This window comes from Coffea eugenioides, chromosome 3 (assembly GCF_003713205.1).
Source record: "Coffea eugenioides isolate CCC68of chromosome 3, Ceug_1.0, whole genome shotgun sequence".
NCBI lineage: Eukaryota > Viridiplantae > Streptophyta > Magnoliopsida > Gentianales > Rubiaceae > Coffea > Coffea eugenioides.
Genome location: NC_040037.1, coordinates 1,321,540 through 1,338,393, shown reverse-complemented (window position 1 = coordinate 1,338,393; position 16,854 = coordinate 1,321,540). Strand labels below are relative to the sequence as shown.

Below are 16,854 nucleotides of genomic sequence, written 5' to 3'. Positions count from 1 at the left end.
TGGCTTGATACCTCAGTCTATCCACGACTTCTTGCGGAAAAGCCACAGCTGAGCTGCCCGCCTCCAAACTCTCTCTCTCTCTCAGTCACATTTACACGCATGAATGCGCCTTCGAGTATTCCTAAAATATTCGGAGGAAGCAGAGGAGTGATAGTATACGCCATTCCTAGAAGGTCATCCACCATGGCCACCGCCACGTCAGCTTTCCAGAAGCTTCTCACCGTCGGCACTAAAATCATCGCCGTCGGCCGCAACTACGCCGCTCACGCCAAGGAACTCGGCAACGCCGTCCCCAAGGTCTTTCAGTTCGTTTTCTGCACGTCATGATCTACAATTGTTGCATTTAACTTTTGTGTGACGATTTCTTCTTCTTTTTAATTATAATTTTTGGGAAAAAGTAGGAGCCAGTGTTGTTTATGAAGCCGACGACGTCGTATTTGGAAGACGGAGGGAAGATTGAGGTGCCGCACAACTTGGAATCCCTCGATCACGAGGTGGAATTGGCGGTTGTCATCGGTCGAAAGGCTCGCGATGTTCCCGAGGCCTCTGCTATGGACTATGTCGGAGGTACACTACAACTTTCTATTCAGCATCTTCTACTAATCCGCACTTTTTTTTTTTTTGGGGAGTTCTTGTAACTTGATTCTTTGATAAAAACTTGATTTTTATGCTTTTGATTATTGGTTTCTCATTTACTTGCTTGATCTTGAATGTGATGCTGAGTGTAGCAGCTAGAAATTTTTGATGCAGCATTTTAATAATTGGGAAATGGAATCAGACCAAATTCAGTAGCAAGTTTTATTGAAGTTTATGCTCAGTCTTTTTTTTTGGTCGAGTAATAATGGTATGGATGACTTCTAATTGAACTTGTGAGATAGGTTGACTATTAATCATCCATGCGGGTTTCTGCTTGCCAAATTGTTCCGCTGGAACCATATCATGAATAAAACAGTACCCATCTCTCGTGTTTTCAGAGGTTTGAAAGACTAGAGGAATGGATGTGTACTCAATTGGGAGAAAGACACATACGAGTTATGGCAGATGGTTTCCACGGTTGATTGCCATGTTTTCTGGTTAGCATTGCTTGTTTAGCGGCACTGTTTCTGGGTTTTTGACTAGGATAGATTAGTTGAGTATATGGTCTCGGGGTTTAATTGCTTGTTTATTGGATAGTACATTTGATTCCACTTGATTCGCAAGTCAATCAAGATTAGAACCCCAGCTTCTGCAGAGTAAACTATGTAGTTCAATGTTGTGCTTTAAGTGATCTAGCTGCACAGGGAGCGCTTATTTTCGCCCTTCTTCTTGAGCAGACCTCAACCTTCTCTCCTTTAAAGGGGTTAAAGAGAAAAGAAGGAAAAGAAGAAAATGGATTTTATTGAAATAAAGAGAAAGAGAGAAACGAATAGTATCGCTGGCTGCATGGGAAAGAAATTAGCATTGACATATTTGAAGGATCAGAAATGAATTTGAATGTTGATGAGGCTGATTCTTATGTTTTCTCGAATTGCTATCCAGTAGTTGCACTTGTCTACTTGAAGAAGATATTTTATCCTTCATCTGCAGATATGCTGCAAGCTTTTGAATATTCCTATTCTCTGTTTACATCTTTTTGCTTTTTTTCAATTGATTATCTGAATTTTAGTTAGAAATGCCATCTTCTAGTCACTGATTCTGATTTTGAATACTCTTTCGTTTTATGTATGTACGAAAAAGTACTAGATAATTTGTTTTTATGCTGTGTAAGATTTGTCAATTCGCTTCTTGAGGTAATCATTTCATCCACATACCCATCACTATATTTTGCCAACATTCTCTCTTGTCTAAAATACTAATTGCCATCAGTCACATGGTCAAGGTTATGCTCTTGCATTGGACATGACCGCTAGAGAGATCCAAGCTGCTGCAAAGGTGTGAATTCTTTTTTCAATGATTATTTGCTTCAGAGTTTTATTATGCTTTCTCATGATTCAGTTCTCTCCTCTTCTTGCGAGATGGTTTTATTTTTGCTTGGGTTTCACTAGTATTAGTTTTTCCTTTTTTTTTTCTTTTTATTTGGTAGTTATTTTTTTATACCACATGCTGTTGGATTCCTTTGCATCTCTCTCTCTCTCACACACAAACACACACACACCCTCATCCACCCTAACAAAGCATAAAAGGAGAAAAAGTGCTGCTTGACTACAGTTTACATGTATATCCGTTACTGCAAAATGAGAAGAGCTGCTCTTTGAGCTGAAGTGTGTATCTCTTGGATTACGTAACAGTTCTGGTGTTGAGAATCTATACATTGATTCACTAGAAATTTGAGTTCTATATTCTTTTGGGCTGACTTATTTTATCATGCCAGTCTGCAGGTCTTCCATGGACTGTTGCTAAGGGTCAAGACACCTTCACACCAATTAGCTCTGTTGTGAGTATTGACCAACACTATTACTGTATTAATTTTTTCTGAGATCACGTCTAGATTTACAATGAAATGTTATGCAGGAAAAGGAATTTTGCTTGGTTTTATGAACACGTGAATGAAGAGAATTCATTTACCCATCTAATCGTGTTTTCTTCCATGATATCCACTTTTATTTCTTTGTTCCATCAAGTAAACGAGCTATCTGTATTGAGCCATTTCAAACGCTTTATCAGTAAATGGTTTCAATGAATTTTCTACAGTTACCTTGCACAATGATTCCGGATCCTCATGATGTGGAATTGTGGTTAAAGGTACTGCTACCTGATCAAACTAGTTTGTGCCATATCTTATTGCTTTTGCTGCTTCTGCAAGTATATCATGAAGGTATATCCTAATCCTGCAGGTCGACGGTGACCTTCGGCAAAGGGGATCCACTCGAGATATGATTTTTAAGATTCCGTATTTGATTAGCCACATAAGTTCTATCATGACGCTTCTGGAAGGAGATGTTATTCTAACAGGTCTGAGGCGAAAATATACTCCTTTCACTGAAATGTCATTCACTATGTCATGAAAATTGTTTCCGCATGCAAATTTTAGATTGAATTTTCTGTCCCTTGTCCTAGTTGGTTTGCCTGTCTCCTATTTCCATGACTCTGCATAATCTGACACGCAATTTATTATTGCTCAAAGGGTGTGAACTTAGAACAGCAGTAATACCTTTTGCAGGCACTCCTCAAGGCGTTGGTCCGGTTAAGGTTGGCCAAAAGATAGAAGCTGGGATAACTGGACTGTTGGACATACACTTCGATGTTGGAAGACGAAAGAGTGGAAATAGTTGAAGCTTAATCATATTAATGTTGCATTCCTGGGGTTTATTTTGTGTAACATTTCGCCATCATTAGATGTTCAATTTGGTTTTCCTGTTTTCATAGTAACAAAGAAAACACATTCCTCATAAAAATAAGATAGAATTGCTGAGAACAAGTTCTTGTTTAACCTCTTGTACACGATTGCAGATCGTACACCAAATAAACATGCTACTCACACTAGTTCTCTCCTCTTTAAACCAATTTCACTTAAAACCATTACTTTCATATCTCCGGCGTCTTCGATTTATATCTTTACATGGAATGATGACTTCACAATGTGATGACGACAGTTAATCAAGTTGCATATAAAAATTAACCATAAGTATCATCTTGACTAAGGGCATTGCAAATACAATGAGTTTGTTTGGATAAGAATTTATTTGGATGATTTATTTGATCCAGTTACTGTAGTACTTTTTGTGATGTGATGTATGTGAGATAAAAAGGTGATTGGGAATTGTGTGTATGATGCAAGCAAAACAAAATCTGAAATAAATCTTGCAAATTTTCTTTGTCCAAATTCATAATTTCAATCGATGTAGCTTTTTCATCGGTGTGTGAATCGTAACTCATACTGGTTTGTCCCGGCGGTGTTTCCAGCGATCTCATGAATGCTTCATAAACTTGAAATTTATCCAATAAAAAGGCGTGTTGCTTATTTATCATTAGCAGTTACTACAAGGTTATCACACTTTCGCATCATTTCTACATATGAGCATAGGACTGTACAAGTCCTTGCATGGTGCTACAATCCTTCACCACATAAACAAGTTCCCGAAAGGCTGAATGCCATCCCCTGGTTCAGGGTTACAAACTGAAGTAGGGAACATTATGGAAGGTAGAGTCCAAGAGACGCAAGACACAAAATCAGTACCTCTGAAAGAAGTCGTAGATGTGTTTGTTAATCTCATCAGGCCTTTCTTGGTTGATAAAGTGAGCTGCATCTTTCACTACAACAACATTTTCCAACAAAGGCACATCGTTCTTAAACCCACCCTTGTGTATATAATCTTGAACGCCTCGCATATAATAGCTCAGATCCAGTTCCCCAACGACAAACTTGGTTGGGACTTTTATTTTGGCCCCAGTCCAGGGCGCAGTGAGTTCCCAGTGTCTGCAATTTAGAGCAAAAGATAAGTAGAAAATTTAGAACTCAGCAGAAGTTTACTTTTGGAGTTTTCTGGATTTTAGTCATATTCCAGTTCAATAAAGCAGCAAGTAGTGGAGGAACCTGGTACTTGTGAGAGAATGTTTGACACTAAAAATTTATAAAAACGGCAAAAGAAAGAGCTATATATTCATTATGGGCATGAATGCATCTGAAGCTTCAAAATACTAGATTCTAATAGTGTTGGAAGTTGAACAGTTACTCACAGATTCAAAGCGCGATAGTAGTTTAAACCTCCAGTGAAGCCTGTCTTATCAAACTTACTTGCATAATAATCCACATCTTCCTCTGTCAACCATGATGGCAAGACAACAGGAGCATCAGGTGAATCACCAAAGCCTTTACCCTTTGGCCAAAACAGTGGACCAGGAGTGCGGTAGGCAAGCATCTTCTTCAAAAAATTCTTGCAACCCATCTGAGCAAGTTCGGCCTCTATGTCACCTGGTTCCTGAAGCACAAGTAGGCAATGCAATCCAGTAAGCTTATGTTTCTGATTAGTCAGGTTATGAAGAAACTGACCGGTTACGTTCTATAAGGTTAACCCCAAGCATCCTATCCTAAATAACAGGGATTTGAACACCAAGACCTGATGGCGATGACACACTTCAAGCTTTCATTAAGCTTGGCAAATTTTTTCTATCACAAGGAAGCCAAAATACAGAGAGCTTACATTTTTCTGCTTTCGTTTTTATCTACATTGATCGACAATGCTCTCTTGGAAATAGATACTAGTACAATTTTGCACCAGCAACTAAGTTTTGAATTTCTTGGAAACCAATTCCCATTTGCCTTCTACTGATGCCAGACTTTAGCAGTCCAGAAAAATCCAAAGCTCCTTCCAGTGAAAACATTTGTCAAGAAATAAACAGAACCAAGGACAACATACTCCTCTTCGATCCATATTTCATCAAGGAGATTTCAAGTTTAATACTAAAGTACAAAATACAACAAAAGGTCCTATCTTGAACTTTTTTCTCCCAATTATTGCCCCTAGCCAAAAATCTAGAAACTGGGGGTGGACACTCTCGCTAAATTTTAGACTTAGAATCTGATTTTTCAGTGATAGACGTCAAAATTAACTATGTTGGAGATCTTGATCCTACACAATAATTCAAGAGGAAGAAAGCCCTATATCTCAAAACCGTAAGAGGGGGGGGGGGGGGGGGGGACCATAAAAATCTCGATTTTTGACGAGAAAAGCAAGTTAAACAAGATTCCGGTAGATTAGAAGCATGAGATACATCAATACTACAAGCCCAGATAAAAAATAATTCATTAGAAAATATAGGTGACAGCAGTAAAACTGAAACCTGGAATCTGCAAATGTAGTAATCATCCCCACCATAAGCCCTCAACAGCTCAACCGGCTTCGCCAATGGATTTCTGGGACTAAAAGCAACGCTCATGTTGACCAAGGCCTTGACTTTATCAGGCCTAAACATGCACAAATACCAAGCAACCATGGCACCCCAGTCATGCCCCACCACAAACACCTTCTCCTCATCAGGTGCAATCGCGTGAAGGAGTGCTACCAGGTCTCCAACTACATGCAGACAAGTGAACTTGGAGCTATCATTGACGGGTGCACCAGCGGTGTCGCCGTAGCCACGGAGGTCAGGCGCCACTGCCCGGTAGCCGTGAGCAGCCAGGAAGAGGATCTGGTGGCGCCATGAGTACCAGAGCTCAGGGAAACCATGAATAAACAGGACCAGTGGGCCTTGACCAAGCTCTGCTATGTGAATGCTTAGGCCGCTCACATTCACATTCTTGTGCTCAATCTTATCCATCTTCTTGCTTGTGACTGAGTATTCTTCTGTTGCTCGGTCAGTATTTTATTTTCAGTCCGAGTCGGAGGTGCAGAAAAAAAGGTTGGACTTGAACACTTTATAAATGGAAGAGAAGACGAGATTGTTTGGTCCATAATCCATATAAGTTGGAATGTTCCGTTCCTGTCTTAGCCGGTCTTGGGGTACAGGAGGCGTATACATATATACATATATTTATATATGTATATATATATTAGAGTGAATGGCCCAAAAGGTCACTAAACTATTAAAAATGGCACTCTTTGGTCACCAAACTTTTTTTGTGGCCGAAAAGGTCACTAAACTCGCAAAAACGCTCCAGCGGAGTCATTTTACCGATTTTTACAGGTGAATCATCCGGTTACACGGTTATGTAGAGTGGATGAATATTTGTGAAGGGGTAAAAATGTCCAAAAAATATATGCAAACCTGTTTCTTCCTTTCTCGCAAGCCGTGTTAGTATGGGAAAATTGTCTTCTAGTGTGAGAAAGAGTAAAGCATCACGGTTCTAATAAAGTGCAAGATTTCTTTCCACTTATTATTTAACTCTTTCCTTGCATCAAGATCATCACTATCGTCATTATCTTCTTCTTTGTCTTCTAGTGTGATGTCAAGTAGTGATGATTCTTGTTTTTCTCTCTGAGTTGTCATTTGGGCATGGAGCTTATGGGTTTGTAACTTGGCTCTTGATGGCATTATTTGCAATGGGCTCCTCCCTCTTTGCCTGATTTTTTGATAGATCTGAGCCTTTTTTTTTCTATTTTTGTTCATATAATTTTACCTTGAACAACACTGGATATTTTAGATCTGAGCCTTGCAACAGGCTCCTCCCATGTGTATGTTAATTCTCACAAACACCGGATACAAGTACAACCACCATCTATGGCTGCTGGAATTGCCGTCGCACCGGCTCCCGAAAACCCACCTCCCTAGTCGCAGATAGTTTGACGTTTTCCCCTTTAGCCCAGCGATTCAGCACAACTCGGAGGTGTCGAAGGAAGCCCAGGTTGAGGGTTTGTTTTGTGCTGGAGGATGAGGAATTGAAAGCCCAGTTGGTGAGAATCGAGGAGGAAGCCCAAGAGCAGGAGAAAGTGATGGCGAAGCAGATCTCTGATGCAAGAACGGCGGAGAAACTAGCCAGGAAAAGATCAGCATTTGGTACAACTTGCGAGGAAGGAAGAAATAGTTTTGCCATTTTTTTGGGACATTTTTGCCCTTGACTATATTCCTCCAATCCACATTGCCCATGCCACCGGATGAAAAACCGCTGAAATTCGGTAAAATGACTCCGCTGGAGCGTTTTTGCGAGTTTAGTGACCTTTTCGGCCACAAAAAAAGTTTGGTGACCAAAGAGTGCCATTTTTAATAGTTTAGTGACCTTTTGGGCCATTCACTCTATATATTACGGCCAAAGCTAATTGGCTGCACGATCACTTGGCTCACCAAGATTACATATAGCCGTACGGTACAAAGGAGAGCCCAACACTTGATGGCCAAGTTCATATTTGCTTTTGATTTGTTGAGCACATCATGAAATGAAATATGAAAAAAACAAAAGGGATAATTTCAGAAACCTCCCTTGAGGTTTTTGACAATTTCCCTCGGCTCCCCTGAGATTTCAATAATTACATAGACCTCCCTTGATCTAATTAAATGATTAAAATGTCCTCCACTTAATAGTTAATTCATAAAGGGACATTAAAATCGAAAAATACACCTTATTATTCTACTTGTCATTTCCTAATCTCAAAAAAACTATCTCCATTAATTTCTAATTTTCATCTGTTCCTCCCTCCCTACCTCTCCCTTCATATTCTTCTCTCTTTTTCTCCTACGACCGCTTCTCACTCTTACCAAATATCACGCTCCATTATTATCAACCATACCACTATCAATTTTTTACCATCTCTAAAATTTATCTGTATTTTTTGTTTTTCTGCCTCTTTATTACTATAAAAATTTTAGACCCTTTCTTTTTTTTTTTTCCAATAGTTTTACTCTTTATAAATGTTAGCCAATTGAAGTTACCAAATTAACAAGGTACAAACCGTGGATTTATTGTCAAACTAGGAAAAGATGAAAAAGGTGACAGTGATATAGAGAAAAATATGAAATTGAAAGTTGGAACATAAGGAAGTGACTATTATGTTTGTTAAGCAAAAAAGTCTAGCAATTACTTATTGGTTCTCTCTTTTATTTATTTATTGATTGTGATTTTAAGGTAGAATTTTGTCTCTATTTCTAAAAGTGCTAGAACAATAATGAATTATGTTCTTAAGGACTTGAGGGCATTTCTTAGTTAGATTAATCTTTTATACATTGGATTTAAATTTAAAATTTAAATTTTACTCATGTGTCTGTATCCAACCGTGATAGTGCATACACTGTCAGTATATATAAAATTTACTCTTCTTTGTTTAGTATTGGTAGTGGTGGTAGTGAGTTGCATTAAACAAAAATTAGTAAACAATGAATTTTAAGATGAGTTGGAGTCGCTGGACTTTGTTTATTTTAGTAAGTATGACACGTACAAAAAATTAAAGATTAAAACCTTATTTTGTTTTGTCTTGTTCTCTGAAGAAGTGTATTTTAGGATATTTGAGAAATATTATAGGCTATTGGGTTTATATTGTTACATAAATCTTAAAAGCGAAGGAGGTAAGTGTAATTTTTAAAACTTGAGGGAAGCTTTCTGTAATTGCTGGAAACCTCAAAGGAGGTTTTTGAAATTATGGAAAAAAAATGCAGATGTAACTGCTAAACCACCCATATTGCCTTGCCTTGTTGAGTATTCTGCATTTTCTGGTGTACACTTGAATTTGCACATGTGGGAATTGCTGACCCGCTTTCTGTTTCCACGATTCATAGCCCTTAAAAGAGATACAAAAATTAAAACTTTGATGCTTCTAGTGTGTCACGGACATAAAAAAAAAAAAAGAAAAAGGATATGATACATTGGACAATTGGTGGAGTGAAGAAATGAACATCCATTACACAATCGTTCTAGAGAGTGTGCATATTCAGAGGGGAACGGGAAAATGTAAAGGCATGATATAATACAATTGTTAATTTCAGCACATCTCAAATTTCTTCCATAGGCCGGCCACCTTGAAGACTATGCCCAAATGAACATCCACAACAACACACTTTCAGGAAAAAAAAAAAAAAACCACAAAATATAAGGGAAATAGCAAACAAGACAGACATTTAGGACAAGGATATTTACATCAGAGAACATCTCGGGGAAGAAAACTTCTGGATGAATTGATGAATGTATTTGTTAATCTCATCAGGTTTCTCTTCATGCAAAAAATGGCCAACCCCTTTCATCACCACTACTTCATCCAAGAATGGTACATCTTTTTTAAGCCCTCCCTTGTGGAGATAATCCTTGGTGCCCGGTGCATTATAGGTCAGATCCAGGTCCCCAACAACAAACTTGACTGGCACTTTAACCTGAGCCCCTGTCCATGGTGCAGTCAGTTCCCAATTTCTGCACCAAAGCGGAGCACAAAACAACAAACATATCCATCAAAACTTGTTGCATTTTTAAGTATTCTGTGCTCAAGAAATATAACTATGGTTATCAACAGGATTCTCTAGGCTTACATGTCTAGTGCTCTGTAATAATTCAGACCTCCAGTAAAGCCACTCTGCGCATACTGGTTAACATAGTAAGCAACATCTTCTTCAGATAACCAAGAGGGCAAAGTTGTAGGGGCATCAGGTGAATCTCCGAAAAGTATTCCCTTTGGCAGAAAAAGTGGACCAGGAGCACGGTAAGAAAGAAAGTTCTCCAGAACTCTCTTGGTTCCAACTTTGGCAAACTCCTCTTCTATTTCTCCAGGTTCCTGAAAAGAACCAAATGACCTGTCAATCAGATACCAAGCCAACAAATAGGTATATATACCCAATAGTATAACTCTCTGTGCACACAGTACTGCGGCCATAAATCTTTAGTTGTGTCCGTTTTGTTGTTTTATCTTACAGATTGTATATAGTCATTGAAGATCTTAATTACAAGTTAATCCAACTACCTTGTTATAACAGAAGACATAGAAACGGTGGAGCACCTACTCTTTCATTGCAGAAATGCTAAGGAAGTATGGAAGCTATCACCAGTGACATGGGATGGAATTGAAGACCAAAGAGGGAACTTGAACAGATGGTGGAATGTTCTAACAGATGCCAGAAGTAGACCTGAAGGAATGGAACATATAGCATTGACTGTTAACATTCTTTGGCAGATTTGGAAGGCAAGAAATGAGAGTTTTCCAGGAAAGCAGAAGACCGCTAATCAAGATAATCCAGGAAGCTCAAATGGAGTGGCTAGAATTTCAGGAAGCAAATGCGAAAGAGAACACGATGAGCATGCCAGAAACAAAAGCAGCTGAGACAATACAGGATGATTGCAGAGACAGCGAGAACCAAATTCACATCAGTTTTGCTGTCAAAACTCAAGGATAAGACAGTCAAATGGGAGTTGGCATACTTGCAGTTGATAGCTCAGTGGGCGCTTAAGGAGTTCAGTGGAGGGAACAGCCTGATGGATAATGCTGTGGCTCTTAAACTTGCCATGATCAAAGCAAGGGAATAGCAGTGGAGGAGGATTGAAGTTGACATCCCACAGAGACAACTGATGAAGATGATAGAAACCAACCAGACTGGAGATATGAGACTGCTTTCCCATCTAGAGGATATTCAGGATCTAAGCTATATGTTTGTGAGATGCTCATTTGTTCTAGCCAGGAATGATATTAGTGTTAGAACAACTAACCTTTGTGATCATGCATTAAGCATGCCTTTTGATGAGAAGTGGTTACTTCCTCAGTGCTTTTAGGCACTTGTATAGCTCTAATGGAGCCTTTGCTCACTACGTGTATAGTTCATACACAAATCTAATAAAATCATCTATCGTTTCTGGGGAAACAAAATAACAATACGGAATGAAGAGGGTTTTTAACTCAAATCTAAAATCAGCTCAGATAATGAACGATACTCACATCACTTATCTGTCTGTGAATCAGGAAGATCACATGAAGAAAATTTTGGATCTCAAATGATAGATGGTATCTAATAAAGAAACAATTTAGCAACCAAATCAGTGTAGAGACATTGTAAAACGTGCATCTGCATCTCTATATTCTACAGCTAAGAATTTTGAACTCGAAAGAAGTATTCCTATATTCATGAAAAAAAAAAATTTAATCTTACACACCTGGAACCTACAAACGTAGTAGTCAGGACCACAAACAGCACGCAAGGTCTCAAGGGGCTTCCTTTTAGGATTTCTTGGACTGAAACTGACGCTCATGTTGAACAAAGCTTTAACTTTATCAGGTCTATACAAACACAAAGCCCAAGCCATGACTGCACCCCAATCATGCCCCACCAAGAACACCTTATCTTCATCTGGTGCAACAATTTTCAGGAGCTCAATGATATCTCCCACGACATGGAGGGTGGTGAACTTGCCGGGGTCATCAATAGGTGCGCCAGTTGTGCCACCAAAGCCACGGAGGTCCGGCGCCACAGCCCTGTGGCCGTGGGATGCCATGAAAGACATTTGATGGCGCCAGGTGTACCAGCATTCAGGAAAGCCATGAAGGAAGAGAACTACTGGGCCTTGGCCTATTTCTGCTACGTGCATGTTTATCCCATTTACTTCTACGTTTTTGTGCTCTATCTTTTCCATCTCTTTTCTTTCTGCTCCTTACACAGAATTATGGAGGGGTTAGGATTTTGGGCACTTTCTTGATTATATTTGCCGCAGAAGAAGAAGGGGATTGAGGGAGATTCCTGCACTCTTTTGTTAAGACTATGAAAGAGGCAATGCGGGAGCTCTTTATACTTATCACACTCCTTTACGTCCTGCACTCTTTTATATTTATCCAGATGCTGCAGACGCTACTCGGGTCGAATTCGGATAAGTCGGTGCTCAATGGAACAAAAAGGGGTAATGCACCTTAGATATCTTGATTTGATGAACATGATAGACTTATCCTTTTGTTTCCAAAAAAAATCTAGTCATACTGGCTGTGTCCATAAAAGGTACTATGTACTCCTCTTTTGTATTTGGATCAATTGAACACGTTTTCTTGTTTCATGAATTCTTACGTGTTGGATTGTAGTTGCACAAGTTAAAAATGTAGTTCTGTAAAACGCAGTGGTATTTATTATAGCTTGTTAAATGCTTCTATGAAGGTTGCATTAATTTAGGTTTACTCGTGTAACTCACATTCTACGATTAGTAAAACTTTGATGTTCCATGCCAGTTCCCACATATCGCTTTGACTTGGTTTTCCGAGGAGGAAGACCCAATAATACTATGAAATCACGAACAAATTTTAGCTTTGTAAAAGGAATTGGAAGTGGTTGACGAAGGGGTTAAGTCTCTTATACTTGGATTGAGAGATGGGTAATGGATTTCTTGATTTTGATGAAAAGAATGCTCTGGCATGCGCAAGAAAAGGAAAAGACGAGAAAAGGACTCGACTTTTCTTTTCTACAATGGTGGGCCGCGTCTTGAAGCTGGCGTTTGGTGGGGCAAAGCCGAATGCTTTCACTTTCCAGTTTCCACCCTACGTTTATTATTCCAAGGACTGAAAGCGGGGGAGAATTGAGAATTCCATTTGCGACATCACTGATTTAGTGATTTGAAATTTGATGTGTCGAATTGGTTGAGCAGGTTGTACAACATTTTAATGCACAGACATGTGGTTAATGACTTCATTAGCCTTTTCAATCAGTTTCACAATTACATTTTTGCCCTTCTGGATACTCTATGCTGTTTGTGCCTTTGTCTATCCTTTTTACGACAAAGCCAATCCATCGTATGCTAGAAAGGAGTAGCCTCTATCTATTCGAATTCTGCTCATTAGTGGGTTTCGGAATGAAGTAATGGAATAAACTCCATAGTTGGTGTTTGGTTCACTGGTATGGGAATTGAAATTTTAGAATGATTTCTAAAAATTTGGCATCCCTCCATTCCTTAGTAAAAGGGTGGGTTTTGTCCAAAACCCAAGTGTAATTCCAAAATCTTATAATTACATAATATTTAGTATAATTAATATTTATATGATATTATATATATTATATATTTATATTTATATTTATATTATAATATATACATATATATAATATATTATTATTATAATATTTATTATAATATTAGTATATTATATAAATATATATTATAATTATTTAGTTAAATATAATTATATTTATATAATATATATTATAAATTTATTAATACTATATAATAATATATTTATAATATATATGTATATTTATAAATGTATATTATATGTGTATATAATTATAATATATACATGTATATAATATTAATAAATTATATAATTATATTTATATTTATTATTTTAAATATAATAATAACTATATCTAATATTAATATGCATTATATTTATATAAAATATTAGTACAATTAATATTTATATATTATATATTTATATTATAACATTTGTATAATTATAATTAATTATATATAATATTTAATTTAATTAGTTACAAACTTATAATAATGATACTATTATATTATATAATTATATATTATAATTATTTAGTTAAATATAATTATACCTATATAATATATATTATAAATTTATTAATATTATATAATAATATATTTATAAATGTATATTATATGTGCATTTAAGTATAATATATACATGTATGTAATATTAATAAGTTATATAATATTAATTATAATTATTATTTTAAATATAATAATATATAATAATAACTATATTTAATATGTAATATATATTATATTTATATAAAATATTTGTATAATTAATATTTGTATATATTATATAATTATATATTTATATTTATATTATAACATTTGTATATTTATATTTAATTTTATATATAATATTTTATTTAATTAGTTACAAACTTATAATAATAATATTATTAGTTATATGTATTATATAATGTATACTAATTTATGTAATATAAATAATATTATCAATTATACTAATAATTATACATGTTTACTAATAGAAATTATTAATTAGTTAGACTAAATTTAATAATACATTTATACTAATATATTTAATTAGTGAAAATTTCTTATATCCCATTTACAAATAGCCAGTAACTATCATTTACGATGTGGTTTATAATATATTTATTATATTGCATTCCGAAAGAGTCGACGAACTAAACATCAACTATAGTAATGATACACATTCCAGGTACTTGAACCAAACAAATGTATTGGAATGAATGACCTCATTCCAAACCCAGGATATCCGATTCCGATGTGCGAACCAAACGCCACCTAAGTCTTTCTCTGTTGGTTGTTCCTCTTCATAAATTGAAATGCTCTCATTTTGGTACATTTAAAGTTTTTATTTATGGAGACATCTAGGTATTTATAGAATATGAAATTATTTTACAATCGTTTTTGCATCGAATACAACTCATATAAGTTTATGTGTTGTTGTAATTACTTAAATGATATTATAGACACATTTAATTGAAGTGTGATTTTTATTGTGCAATTAACATAAAGACATATTAACACGTTGTGCAATTAATACGTTGCTATAACTGGTCATTGGAGGATATTCCTTTATCTAAAACACCTTATGTCTACTCTTGGACGATTTTCAACTAATATCTGTAGGGATCTTTTGATAATGGTAAAATTGTAAAAGTATTGATAAAACAAAGTGTATATGTGTATGCTGCAATTAGAATATATTATTATTAGTTTTGTCATATTTGATAACTAATATTTTTTTAGAATATACTATTATTTATTCAATAAAAAATCTTTTTAATCACAAGCACCAAATACCCACATGATGCGCGGCACTGCCCCAGTATTATTTGAAAAAATATAGCAATCCAAACACACATGGCCGGTTTTCATATTTGTGGGTAGTTCAAAACTGTCTTCGTGTTTTTCCATCAAGGACATAGTGCTTGTGATTCAAGTTGCATGGACTGGACCCAAGCATAGTGTAATTCGCAGTCTAAGTAAGCCCAGTCATATATATGTCTGAACTTAAATTCTTCCGGCAGAAGCCCACACGAAATCTCGTGCCCAACACGGTAAAAAAAAAAAAAGTCCCTTTTCTTTTAGTATTTCTTTTCTGTTTCGGCAAAAAAAGAAAAAAAAAAATCGATAACATAACAAAGGATTAAAGATCTGTTCACTCGGAGTTTCCGACATTGACTGGTATTCGCTCGTGAGAAGGCTGACACATCCCACGTTACATTGGAATGCTCCAAAAATTGAAATCTAAGCAGAGCTCCGACAGCAACAGGGAACAGCCGCCTCATAAACTGCATGCTTTGTGGAACCATCACATTCACATTCACATTCATGGCAAATATGTGCCTGCAAAATCACAATCATAATGCAGCAGCCAAGCCACCGTTTGGTTGTTTGGAGACAAATGCCAAAGCTCTCCTATTTAGGTCCCTTGCCTTGTTCTTCTACTGCCATTTGCTATCCTTGCCAAGTTGCCTATTTATTTGCCCTCCATCAATACAAAGAGAGAGAGAGAGTGAGACGAACAAAATTTTCTATGGTCAGCTAAGTCAATTGATCGGATCTTATCTAAATTTAATCCAAATCCAATATATTTAGGTAGAGTTTAGGTTTAATTTCTCAAATTCAAACTCTTTCCAAACATAGACCCTTAAGAGAGTTGTTAGTTTGGGTATGATATGATTTTCTTTAGTACATATCCAAATTCAGATCCAAACCAGATCCCACTCAAACCTCTATGTGTGTATGTGTGTGTATATATATATATAAGTAAATTTATAAAATGATACAATATTCTATAGCTATTGGATCAAATATAATAAGATTTCGTAACTGATTAAATAACAGTCACTTTTTTAACCTAAGAAAACATCACCTGGTCTAATATTTATGTTATTGAAATACATATTTTAAGAATATTTTTACTTTAGTTCTTTACTGAATATTTGCAGACATCCATTGAATTCCAAACTCATGAGTGTCTGGATCTAATTTTACCTTTTAAACCCATAAAAGTCTCGAGTCTTAAATTAATGTGAGTCTAACTCAATTTAATCCAACTCAAACCCTACATTGACATGTCTAGACATGCTCACGGCCCAGCGTCAGCTTTGGGTTGGACTGATTTAATTTGGAGCTTTCCTTTCCGGTTTGAAACAGTAGACCAAGCGTTCCACCTGCACCCAATTGCCTGCCACTACATTTTTCTGTCCACAATATAATAAATACTACTCCTTCCGTCCCACTTTGATATTCCTGTATTCCTTTTTCATCTGTCCCAAATTGTAGTTCACTTTCCAATTGAAGAATGTAGTTGTATTTTAATTTTCCTAAAATACCTTTATTTAATATAAGTAGTTGTTACTATAAACCTACCCCATTTAATGAGAGTTGATTCTTTTTTCACCATCAATTCAAGTTTTCATAAAGTTGTACCATATTTAATGTGAGGGTATTTTAGGGAAATAGCAATTTAAATTTACTTTTCCAACAAAGTTAACTACTTTTTCTTAAACTGTGTGAAAAAAGAAACAGGACTATTAAAGTGAGACGGATGGAGTAGTATGCAATTT

The 16,854-nt window shown here is 36.1% G+C and overlaps 3 protein-coding genes across 3 annotated transcripts; 1 reads left to right on the top strand and 2 right to left on the bottom strand.

Moving 5' to 3' along the window:
* The first annotated feature begins 22 nt into the window (after positions 1–22).
* LOC113767104 (probable acylpyruvase FAHD1, mitochondrial) lies at positions 23–3,479 on the top strand. The gene is made up of 7 exons (XM_027311279.1): positions 23–297; positions 402–567; positions 1,859–1,911; positions 2,351–2,413; positions 2,671–2,721; positions 2,814–2,931; positions 3,140–3,479. The coding sequence occupies exons 1-7, from the start codon at positions 100–102 to the stop codon at positions 3,250–3,252; spliced, it is 762 nt and encodes a 253-aa protein (XP_027167080.1). The 5' UTR covers positions 23–99; the 3' UTR covers positions 3,253–3,479.
* Positions 3,480–3,906: 427 nt separating this feature from the next.
* On the bottom strand, positions 3,907–6,349 carry LOC113764807 (epoxide hydrolase A-like). The gene is made up of 3 exons (XM_027308811.1): positions 5,761–6,349; positions 4,657–4,898; positions 3,907–4,396 (listed from the first exon to the last, which is right to left on the bottom strand). The coding sequence occupies exons 1-3, from the start codon at positions 6,235–6,237 to the stop codon at positions 4,150–4,152; spliced, it is 966 nt and encodes a 321-aa protein (XP_027164612.1). The 5' UTR covers positions 6,238–6,349; the 3' UTR covers positions 3,907–4,149.
* A 2,878-nt stretch (positions 6,350–9,227) lies between these two features.
* LOC113765313 (epoxide hydrolase A-like) lies at positions 9,228–12,367 on the bottom strand. The gene is made up of 3 exons (XM_027309449.1): positions 11,474–12,367; positions 9,865–10,106; positions 9,228–9,748 (listed from the first exon to the last, which is right to left on the bottom strand). Exons 1-3 carry the CDS (start codon positions 11,948–11,950, stop codon positions 9,478–9,480), a joined length of 990 nt encoding a protein of 329 aa, XP_027165250.1. The 5' UTR covers positions 11,951–12,367; the 3' UTR covers positions 9,228–9,477.
* Between the last annotated feature and the right edge of the window lie 4,487 nt (positions 12,368–16,854).